The sequence below is a fragment of the Lipophrys pholis genome (genome assembly GCF_963383615.2).
Source record: "Lipophrys pholis genome assembly, contig: SCAFFOLD_52, whole genome shotgun sequence".
Classification (NCBI taxonomy): Eukaryota; Metazoa; Chordata; class Actinopteri; order Blenniiformes; family Blenniidae; genus Lipophrys; species Lipophrys pholis.
The window spans coordinates 134,583-146,268 of record NW_028292091.1 but is presented as its reverse complement, the minus strand read 5'-3'; the positions used below and the strand labels follow the sequence as shown (position 1 = coordinate 146,268).

At 52.4% G+C, this 11,686-nt stretch overlaps 1 protein-coding gene across 1 annotated transcript in view; it reads right to left on the bottom strand.

Moving 5' to 3' along the window:
* Window positions 1-11,686, bottom strand: part of LOC308128191 (titin-like) — a gene marked incomplete at its 5' end in the record, with an annotated part of 167,030 nt that overhangs the window by 20,879 nt on the left and 134,465 nt on the right. Inside the window, 12 exon segments of the mRNA XM_080493900.1 lie at window positions 629-928; window positions 1,012-1,296; window positions 1,400-1,693; window positions 5,248-7,011; window positions 7,101-7,406; window positions 7,479-7,781; window positions 8,024-8,329; window positions 8,423-8,710; window positions 8,797-9,093; window positions 10,301-10,603; window positions 10,678-11,265; window positions 11,357-11,653. Of these exon segments, the coding sequence (XP_080350026.1) occupies window positions 629-928; window positions 1,012-1,296; window positions 1,400-1,693; window positions 5,248-7,011; window positions 7,101-7,406; window positions 7,479-7,781; window positions 8,024-8,329; window positions 8,423-8,710; window positions 8,797-9,093; window positions 10,301-10,603; window positions 10,678-11,265; window positions 11,357-11,653 (5,331 nt within the window).

Below are 11,686 nucleotides of genomic sequence, written 5' to 3'. Positions count from 1 at the left end.
ACATAGAATCATGTAATAACTTCATGATAAATCCTCTCATGATCATGATGATATTTTACTATGTTTATTTATATTGTAAATCACTAATTACTTTAAAAAGTACATGTAATTTATTGATACTTTTCCTCAGATGTATTAGTACATATATGAGTTCTAACATGTTGAAATGAAATGATGATTAAATAAGTGGAAGCTAAAGATAGAAGATAGACGTGTGGAGCTTCTCCTATATTCACATCAGAACTCACAGAAACATTAGAAATGGTTTTAAAAGATATTTATAGAGAAGGGATTTCATAAGTTCTACTTCTGACTCCTGATTTTACTGTTCTGCTGTTATTTATTAATGTAGAATATCTTTGTTGATTGTTCTGAACGGTTGATTTTATGTTCCAATAAAAAAAAAGAAGTGAAACGAGCTCCTTCACTCTAAAGTCACTCGACAATATTTCTTTTTTTTTTCCTTTTCCTTTTGGAAACTATGATGAAATCCTGAATGATTCTACCGATTCACTGCTTTTCCATAAACATATTATTGTGAATGCAGCTCGTGGTCAACACAGTGATGAAGGATGTGTTTGAATTTGGCACGGTGACGCGTGTGAGAGCTTCCCGGTGGCCAACTCACTGTACTGCATCTGTGCGATGACGGGGCTGGACTCCAGCGGCCTGCTGACTCCGAACTTGTTGACGGCGGATACCCTGAACTGGTACTCGTTGGTCTTGATGAGCTTGGAGGCGTTGAAGGTGCACTCGGTGCACTCGTCGGTCACCAGCGCCCAGGAGATCTTGGCGGTCTCACGCTTTTCCAACACGTAGTGCGTGATCTCGGAGCAGCCGTCGTTCTCCGGCGGGTTCCAGGTCAGGGTGCACTTCCCCTCTGAGATGCTGCTGAAGGTGATTGGACCAACCGGCTCTCCAGGAGTGTCTGCGTCAAAAAGAAAAACTCCACTTACAACCTGAACCAATAGAAACTGCGATCGGGAGTAACATGAAGTCTGCGCTGCACACCCTGGACTTGGACCAAGATGGTCTCCTTCTTGGTTCCGGATCCATTGGTAGCCTCCACGGTGTAGAGGCCGCGGTGTGTGCGGTCGGCGTCCCTGACAAAGAGCGTGCTGGATCCGGTCACGGTGATGATATCCATCATCTTCTTGGTGACCTCCACGTCGTCTCGGTACCACACCACTTTAGGTGTCGGGCGTCCGGTGACGGTCACCTTCAGTCTGATGCTGTCTCCGGCTTTGACCGTCAGGCCCTCGAAGTACTCGGGACCAAACTCCAAGTTCGGCGTGGCTGGATGTGATAAAGAGTAGCATGAGCTCCCAATGCGCCAGGGATGGTAACGGGGCAGGGACTGGTTCAGACAACCGGTTCAGACAACCGGTTCAGTACTCACCATTCTCACTTCTGACCACGATCAGGCCGGACGAGTTGGACGGAGGACTGACGACGCCAATGGCGTTCCTGGCCACGACCCTGAACTCGTAGCGTTCGTTGGTTGCCAGACCGGTGACGGTGTACTGACACTCGTGACAGTCAGTCAGGTTGGCCTTGAACCAGCGGCCGTGTCCCTGGCGTTTCTCGATGTTGTAGCTGGTTATCTTGCTGCCGCCGTCGCGTTTGGGTGCGTCCCACTTCAGCGTGATGGAGTCGCTGGTGACGTCGGTGTAGTCGGGCTGACCGGGAGGATCTGAAAGACACCAGAAGACCTTTAGCTCCATTTGTTACCAAATGCAAAGCTTCTTCCAAACCTTTATGATGGGAACGCAGCTTCTAAATCTTTAAATATAATGCTGACGTGACAAAAGAAACGGTACCTCATGTTACACTTCTGAAGTCTCAATTACAATTTGAGACTCTGCATCGGCGCCCTGCGCCTTACAGGATTGATTACAACAGTTTATTATCGGTTTTTAAATGTCTGAATGGTCTTGGGCCTTCTTATCTTTCTGGCCTGCTTTTACAATATGGGCCCTCGTGGCCCCTGAGGTCCTCTGGCACCAGCCTGGTAAGGGTTCCTAGTGTCAGGACCAGGACCTGCTGGGTCGGGGTCCCTGTGGCAGGGCCCCCCATAGCTCTAGGCTGTGGCTCCTCTCCATGTGGTCGGCGCCCTGGGAGGGAATTTCTCTCCTGGATCATCAGGGCTCGGATATTCTTACATTACGTGTGTGTGTGCGTGTGTGTGTGTGTGTGTGTGTGTGTGTGTGTGTGTGTGTGTGTGTGTGTGTGTGTGTGTGTGAGTGTCATCAGTGGCGGGCCGTGCATTTCAGACCTCAGCCTTCACTAGTGCTGGTCTGAACCCCCCCCCCCCCCCCCAATAACTTTCTCATGGCTACTAAAACCATGTGTTCATGCAGAAATGCAGTATAAAAAGCCTTTTCATCACAGATAGATACTGGAGATAAATATCTTCTATCTAAATATCAGAATAAATACCTTTACTGATGAAAACTATCCAAGTTCACGTCTTACCTTCTGCTGCAGCCGCATAAAAAAGCGGCTGCTATTACTGAAACTTGTGGGGGTCGAGGACGGAGACAAACCTCAGTTTTTCGTGGTCTTAAAACTAGAATGGCAAATCCCATAATCCTGAATCCTGCCATGGAGGTTTTAGTGAAGCAGATAAATCCCACCGGACCTCTGCGCTCATAGTGCTGCGGTGCGTTCAAAGACCTCCAGGAAAAGTCCCTCTTGAAAATGGTTTTGACAATAAATCTGCAACCAAATGTCTTCATCTTGTCCTCCAGCCATTGTCGTTTGACTAAACCTCCATTAGATCAACCAACTATAGTTTGTTCCTGCAGCTGCTCCAGATGCAGTCAGCCAGCTGGAGAGTGAACTCTCTGACCGTCCAATCAGAGGGCAGGAATATGCTGACGTCACCCTAGGCCTTCTAGAAGGTCCTGAGTCGTCAATATCTAAATGTGATTGGTTGAAGCAGCAGCGTCACCGACTCTTATTTTACACTGCAGACGCCTGCAGAACTGAACCTGAAGGCCTCAGGCAGATTCTTTACCCGGCAACAGGTGATGGCTGAGCTGTGATTGGTTCAAAGCTTTAATATGGAAGTTCAGTCTGGAAGCAGCAGTCAGGAGAGAAACTATGAGAGGAAGTGGACAGATCATTTGGAATTATTCAAGAAGTATTGATGGACCAAATCTAATCTTTTTCTCAGGCCTGGAGAGAACCCTGACGCCCTGACGCCCTGACACCCTGACGCCCTGACGCCCTGACACCCTGACGCCCTGACGCCCTGACGCCCTGACGCCCTGGTGGTCCTGACGCCCTGACGGCCCTGACGGCCCTGACGGCCTGACGCCCTGGTGGTCCTGACGCCCTGACGGCCCTGACGGCCTGACGCCCTGGTGGTCCTGACGCCCTGACGCCCTGGTGGTCCTGATGCCCTGACACCCTGACGGCCCTGACGGCCTGACGCCCCGGTGGTCCTGACGCCCTGATGGCCTGACACCCTGACACCCTGACGCCCTGACGCCCTGACGCCCTGACGCCCTGACGCCCTGACGCCCTGACGCCCTGGTGGTCCTGATGCCCTGACACCCTGACGCCCTGACGCCCTGACGCCCTGACGCCCTGGTGGTCCTGATGCCCTGACACCCTGACGGCCCTGACGGCCTGACGCCCTGGTGGTCCTGACGCCCTGACGCCCTGATGGCCTGGTGGTCCTGACGCCCTGACGCCCTGATGGCCTGGTGGTCCTGACGCCCTGACGCCCTGGTGGCCTGGTGGTCCTGACGCCCTGACGCCCTGGTGGTCCTGACACCCTGGTGGTCCTGACGCCCTGACACCCTGGTGGTCCTGACGCCCTGGTGGTCCTGACGCCCTGATGGCCTGGTGGTCCTGACGCCCTGACGCCCTGGTGGTCCTGACGCCCTGACACCCTGGTGGCCCTGACGCCCTGGTGGTCCTGACGCCCTGACGCCCTGACGCCCTGACGCCCTGACGCCCTGACGCCCTGATGGCCTGGTGGTCCTGACGCCCTGACGCCCTGGTGGCCTAGTGGTCCTGACGCCCTGATGCCCTGACGCCCTGGTGGTCCTGACGCCCTGGTGGTCCTGACGCCCTGACACCCTGGTGGTCCTGACGCCCTGGTGGTCCTGACGCCCTGACACCCTGACGGTCTGACGCCCTGGTGGTCCTGACGCCCTGACGCCCTGGTGGTCCTGACGCCCTGACGCCCTGACGCCCTGATGGCCTGGTGGTCCTGACGCCCTGACGCCCTGGTGGCCTAGTGGTCCTGACGCCCTGACGCCCTGACGCCCTGGTGGTCCTGACGCCCTGGTGGTCCTGACGCCCTGACACCCTGGTGGTCCTGACGCCCTGGTGGTCCTGACGCCCTGACACCCTGACGGTCTGACGCCCTGGTGGTCCTGACGCCCTGACGCCCTGGTGGTCCTGACGCCCTGGTGGTCCTGACGCCCTGGTGGTCCTGACGCCCTGACACCCTGACGGTCTGACGCCCTGGTGGTCCTGACGCCCTGACGCCCACCACTGGTGGTCATGTGCATGCGGTATATGTGTTTGTGTTTATTTTTAAAAGTATGTGAAGCACTTTGTGCTAGTACCACGCATGAAACGTGTGTATAAATAAAGTTTGATTGATTTGATAGACATTTAATACATTTTCAGCTGTTTTGTAACTGATGTTTGCATTTTCACTCATTTTTTAAAAAGTATTTAGGTTTTTCAGCTGTATTGCCCATTTTGGCTTTTTTTAAAGTAGTTTTGTACGTTTTTTCTTTCCTTTTTATGATTTTTTATTTAATTTGAGTAATTTTAAGTTCAATAGGTTTTTAATTTTAGGAGTAATTTCTTCTATCATTTCTTGTGGTTTTGGTGATTTTTCCCAATTTAGTTGCTTTGCTTTTTATTAAAGCTCATTCAGCCAAGAGAGCAGAGTCCTTTTGAAAAGACTGTTGGTGCGCAAATAAAATAAAAATAACATGAAATGTAATTAGTGTCTGCTTCAGGGAGCCAGTAGAGGCGCTAAAGAGCCTCCGGCTGCAGAAGTTACATTCAATTGGTTTCATAAGATGATTGAGAAATAAAAAGCACCTGAGGGGTGATTTCCCCCCGGGGTAAGTAAACTCCAGGACCATATCGATACGAACCGGCTCAGGAAGAACTTCAACGTGTGTCAGACTCGTTCATGAGCCGCTTGTCTGGTTCAACTTTTGCACAGGTTTGTTTATTCAAATGAATTAAACTACCACGTTAAAGACTCACCAACGGGACTGACGGCCATCGTGGGTTTGCACTCGTCGCTCATTCGACTGAACCCAGAGTCGTTTTGGGCGTAGACCCTGAACGAGTACTCGAGGCCTTCAATGAGCTCCAGGATCCTGAAGTCAGTCTCCTTGATGACGACAGTGTTCACCTTCTGCCACATGATGCTGTTCTTCTCCTTCTTCTCCACGTGGTAGCCCTGGATGGCTGTGCCGCCATCGTAGATGGGTTTCTCCCACTGGATGGTCATGCCGTCGTTGGTGACATTGTACACGAAGGGTTTGCCTGGCGGGCCCGGAGGCCTGAACTGGTGTTTAGCGACCACCATCTGAGAGAGCAGAGGCTCACTGACGCCGTAGCGGTTCTCAGCACACACTCTGAACTGGTACTGGTGGCCCTTGATGAGGTTGCAGATCTTGTACTGGGTGCCCTGTACGTTGGAGCACGCCATCTTCCAGTCGTTCTGCAAGGCGTCCCGCTTCTCCACCGTGTAGCAGGTGATGTATCCGCCTCCGTCGTCGTTGGGTTCCTCCCAGGAAATCGTGATGCTCTCGGCTCTCACTTCGTCCAGGTTGATCGGCCCGACAGGCTTTGACGGTGGTCCGAGTGTGATGATGTGGATGTGGAAGGACTTCCTGTTGACCTTGTTGTCCAGAGTCAGGGTGTACTTGCCCTCGTTCTCCTTGGCCACGTTCTTAATCATCAGCGTTGCTTTGTTCTCGGTGGTCTTGAAGCGGATTTGGTCGCTCTCCTTCAGGGGCAGGCTGTCCTTCAGCCACAGGACCGCCGGTCGCGGTTTGCCTTTGTACGGCAGCTCAATGTGCACGTTGTGACCCAGACGGGTTTTGAATGTGTTGTTGGGATACTCAGACAGGTCCGCCTCAGGCGTGATGATGTAGTCTATGACTTTAATGGCCCCGGTCTCCACAAACTCTCCCTGTCCCTTCTCGTTCCGAGCAGCGACTCTGAAGAATACATCCGAGTGCTCCTTCAGTTTCTTCACCTCAAACTCGCACTGTCTGCTGGTTCCTCCCAGAGCCCACTCCTCGCCCTGCACCTTCTTCTCGATCATGTAATCAGAGATGATGCTGCCGCCGTCATAGTCCGGCTTCAGCCACTGCAGAGTCACGGAGGTCTTAGACGAGTCCTTCATCGAGATATCCTTCACTGGTCCTGGAGTTTCTGTGGCTTTCACAGGATCCAGCGTCTCGCATGGCTCACCAACGCCATTTTCATTTTCCGCTAGCACACGGAAGAAGTAAGACGTCTTCTCCGACAGGTCTTCAATCGTGTAGGTCGTTTCAGTACACTTGCTTGTCACAGCAGAGTAGGACCTCTTGGAGGAGTCCCTCTTCTCGATGACGTAGTTTGTGATCTCGGCACCACCATCCAGGAGCGGTGGCTCCCAGCACAGGGTCACTTTCCCACGGGTCACATCCTTCAGGACCAGGTTCCTGCACAGCGCCGGGGTGTCCTGGACCTTCACGGAGAGTGTCAGTGTCTTTGCCTCTCCCACTCCGTTCTCGATCTTCACCGTGTACTTTCCGGTGTCCAGCCTCGTCACCTCACGCATCACGAGGACGGTGGTCGTGTCGGAGTGGTGGAACTCGTATTTCGGGTCACGGTCGATGCATTCTTCGCCTTTGCTCCAGGAAGCCGTAGGAGCAGGTCGTCCTTTTAGTGGAACTGACAGCTCCACATCTTTGCCAGCCTTCACGGTGTAGTGGGTCCTCATGGCTACATCGGAGTCGATCTGGGCCTCCTCTGTGGACACCAAGACAAAGGACCAGATTCAGGATCAAAACAAGGTCTACACCGAAGAAACATTTCACAGGTTTAAATATTTCATTTACCCAGGATGTCTTTGGCCTGCATAGGTTCGGTCATTTCCAGAGGCTCTCCGCGGCCGGAGCAGTTGACAGCAGAGACTCTGAAGAAATAGTTGACGCTTGGTTTTAGGTCATGAACCGTGAACTCTGAGGTCTTGACCTCTCCTTTGGAGGTGAGCATCGCCCACTCTTCTTCTCCTTCAACCAGCTTCTCCACCATATAGCTGGTGACCTCACTGCCTCCGTCCCATTCTGGCTTGGACCAGCCCAACGTGATGGAGGTCTTGGTGGAGTCCACCACCTTCAGCTTACATGGCTCATCTGGAGGATCTGCAGTTCAGATGAGTATCATTAGCTGGTGAACATTTACTTCCATTTCAGTGGGGAATTTCAGAGACTCACCAACTGGATCGGCAGCCTTGTAGAAGTCGGATGCGTCGGAGAACGGCCCCTCGCCGGCCTTGTTGATGGCGCAGACGCGGTACTGGTACTCGTTTCCTTCGGTCAGGTGGTAGACGGTCTGCTTGATGTCGGCAACGGGGTCTTTGTAAACTCTGATCCAGCGCAAACTCTTCTTGTCCCGCCTCTCAAGGTAGAAGCCGCTCACGGTGCTTCCGCCATCCACTCCCGGTTTGTCCCATTCCACCACCATGGTGGATTTGGTGATTATGTTGACCTCAGGAGTTCGAGGTTGGCCCGGAGTCACTTCAAAAACACACAGAAGACATTTTCAGTACACATTTAGTGCTTGTGGCCCATCCATCTATCTCCTTTGCCACGTTACCCGGATCAGTGCCGGGTGCTGGAGCCGATCCCAGCTAACTATGGAAAGTCAACAGGTTGCCAGTCCATCACAGGACAAACAGACACACTCAAATCTATCATCAGTCATCAGTTAATCTAACATACTTCATCACATTAGCCCTGCTGGTGAGTTCAGAACCTACCAAAGGCATTCTTGGCAATGACGGGCTCAGACTCCAGCGCCTCACCAACTCCATACTTGTTGACGGCCCTGACGCGGAACACGTACTCGTTTCCGCGGACCAACTTGTTGACGGAGACGTGTGTCTGCTCGTTTTGGTCTGACACGGTAGACCAGACCACTCGACTGGTCTCGCGCCTCTCGACGATGTAGTGAGTGACCTTGGAGCCGCCCTGGTCAACTTCGGGCACCGGCTCCCAGCTGAAGATGATCCGGTCGGCGGTGATGGAGTTAAAGTTGATGCTTCCTGCCGGAGGTCCCGGTTTGTCTGCAAGAAGGTCAGAATGAAGCAGAAGCATTAGAAATTACAGCGAGATGGATAGCTGAATGAAGTAAGAGAGTAAATATAGTCTGTGAATACCGAGGATTTCAATCCTGATGGTGGCAGCTGCGGATCCCAGAACGTTCCTGATCTTGATCTCGTATGAGCCCGTGTCCATGCGTGCCGTGTCCTTGATCAAGACAGCTGAAGAGTCCGTGGTACTCTCAATGGACAGAGTGGATGTCTGCACCAGCTCTTTCCCGTTTTTCAGCCACTCGATGCTTGGCAGAGGCTTTGCAATGATGCCGACTCTGAGCTTGATTGAAGTTCCGGCTTTGTACTGAACCACATCCAGGTAATCAGGAGGGAGATCGATGGCTGGGGCGCCTGCAGGACACAAGACCATTCAGACCAATATGGCACCGATGAGGAGAAGCACAGTCATAAACCTGTCATAGACTTCAGGAACTCACCACAGGCATCAACACACGTGACTGGACCAGCGATGAGCGATGGGTTGCTGACCGAGCCCACGGCATTCTTGGCATATACTCTGAACTCGTAGGACTCGTCCTGGGTCAGCCCAGACACAGTGAAACCCATCTCGATGATGTTTGTGAAGTTGGCCTTCACCCACCGGCCACTTGCTGCTTCTCTCCTCTCCAGACTGTACCCGGTGATCTTACTGCCGCCGTCGTATGGAGGCCTCTGCCAGGCCAGCGTCACCGAGTTCTTGGTGACCTCTGTGATTCGGACATTGGCTGGAGGTTCTGTCAAAATGAGAAGAATCCTGGTGTAAACAGTCACCATGTTAAATATAGCCACTGAAAAGTAAAAAGCCAGGCTGAACGGTACCCACAGAGAGCCTGAACGCCAAAGAGCCTGAACCCCAAAGAGCCTGAACCACAAAGAGCCTGAACCACAAAGAGCCTTTACCCCAAAGAGCCTGAATCACAAAGAGCCTGAACTCCAAAGAGCCTGAACCCTAAAGAGCCTGAACCCCAAATAGCCTGAACCACAAAAGAGCCTGAACCCCAAAGAGCCTGAACCCCAAAGAGCCTGAACACTAAAAATCCTGAACCCAAAAGAGCCTGAACCACAAAGAGGCTGAATACCAAAGAGCCTGAACCCTAAAGAGCCTGAACCACAAAGAGCCTGAACCACAAAGAGCCTGAACTCTAAAGAGCCTGAACACCAAAGAGCCTGAACGCCAAAGAGCCTGAACCACAAAGAGCCTGAACCCCAAAGAGCCTGAACCACAAAGAGCCTGAACTCTAAAGAGCCTGAACCCCAAAGAGCCTGAATCACAAAGAGCCTGAACTCCAAAGAGCCTGAACACTAAAGAGCCTGAACCCCAAATAGCCTGAACCCCAAAGAGCCTGAACCCCAAAGAGCCTGAACACTAAAAATCCTGAACCACAAAGAGCCTGAACCCAAAAGAGCCTGAACCACAAAGAGGCTGAACCCCAAAGAGCATGAACCCCAAAGAGCCTGAACCCTAAAGAGCCTGAACCCCAAAGAGCCTGAACCCTAAAGGGCCTGAACCACAAAGAGTCTGAACCACAAAGAGCCTGAACCCTAAAGAGCCTGAACTCCAAAGAGCCTGAACCCCAAAGAGCCTGAACCACAAAGGGCCTGAACCCCAAAGAGCCTGAACCACAAAGAGCCTGAACCCCAAAGACCCTGAAACACAAAGAGCCTGAACCACAAAGAACCTGAACCCCAAAGAGCCTGAAACCGAAAGAGCCTGAACCACAAAGAGCCTGAACCCTAAAGAGCCTGAACCACAAAGAGCCTGAACCCCAAAGAGCCTGAACCCTAAAGAGCCTGAACCACAGAGAGCCTGAACCCTAAACAGTCTGAACCCCGATCACAGATAGAGGTGGCCTCGTTCTGGACCAAGATGTTCCAGAGAGACCTTTAACATCCCAGTGTGTCCACGGTTTCAGATTTAGACTTTAGAGATTATAAACTCACCACAGGCATCAATAGCCAGCACCTCCTCTGAGGTTTTGCTCATTTTTCCGATGCCAGCAGCGTTTTCAGCCGCCACCTTGAACTCGTAGATGAGTCCTGGACAGATGTTGGTGACGCGCCACTGGTTTCCGGCGATGGCCGTCTTGTTGACCTTCTGCCAGAGGATGCTGCTCCTCTCCTTCATCTGCAGGTGATACCCGACGACGGAGTTCCCACCGTCGTTGACCGGCTCGTTCCAGCAGATGGTCAAAGTCTCTCTGGACACGAAGCCGAGCCAGGGCGTGGACGGAGGTCCAGGCGTAGCTGTAACACATGGCAGCGCCATCAGAAAGATTCAACAACTAAACAGAAGAAACAGGTAGGGCTGGCCGACTTACTGTAAGGAAGCTTGATCATGACGGGCTTGCTGTCAATGTGGTCGCTCATGCCGTAGCGGTTAACCGCCCTAACCCTGAACTGATACTCCTCGCCCTTGGTCAGCTTGGTCACCTTGATGGAGCTTCTAGCGATGTTGGTGGACACCTCGGCCCAGGTGGGAGTGCTGGTCTCACGCTTCAGAATCACGTAATTGGTGACAGGACTGCCACCGTCGTACTCTGGAGGAGCCCATTTCAGACACACTGTGGTCTCTCCGACCTCTCCGATCTCCACCGGACCCACAGGCGGTCCAGGCCGATCCAGCACCACGAAAATGATGCCAATCTTTGTGGTTCCTCCTGTGTTTGAGGCAGTGAATTCATATTTCCCGGCATCGCTTGAGATGCTCTCGGTCAGCGTGACGAGCAAACTGTCTGGAGTGACTTCAGTCAGTATTCTCTTGGATCCTTTGACGGCGACGTTGTTCTTGGATACGATGACCTTTGGTGTGGGTCTGCCGCTCAGCGGGATCTCAAAGGTCAAGTTGCTTCCTGCTTTCACGTAAACTGTGTTCTTGGGGTAGTTGACCATGTCGAACTCTGGAGCCTCTGTGGAGGAAAAAACACAGGCATCAGTTATTATTATCAAATAATTACTCATTAATAAATGTGTACATGTGGGTAAACTTGGAGAATGTACCTTGTATTTCTTTGACCAGAACAGGAACAATCATCTCTTTGGCTTCACTCAGTCCAGCGTGGTTCTCGGCTCGGACCCGGAAGAAGTACTCGGCCCCCTCCCTCAGGTTCTTGATGGTGTGGGTCATGGCTCTGACAGTGGAACATTTCACCCACTTGGTCTGTCCCTTCTCCACCGCATCAATTACGTAACCTTTCACCCTACTGCCGCCGTCGTACTCCGGTCTGGTCCAGGCCAGAGTGACGGTGTCTTTGGTGACGTTCGCCACTCCGAGTTTCATGGGTGGACTTGGCACCTCTGGAATCAAGGAGACATTTGGTTCAGACATGC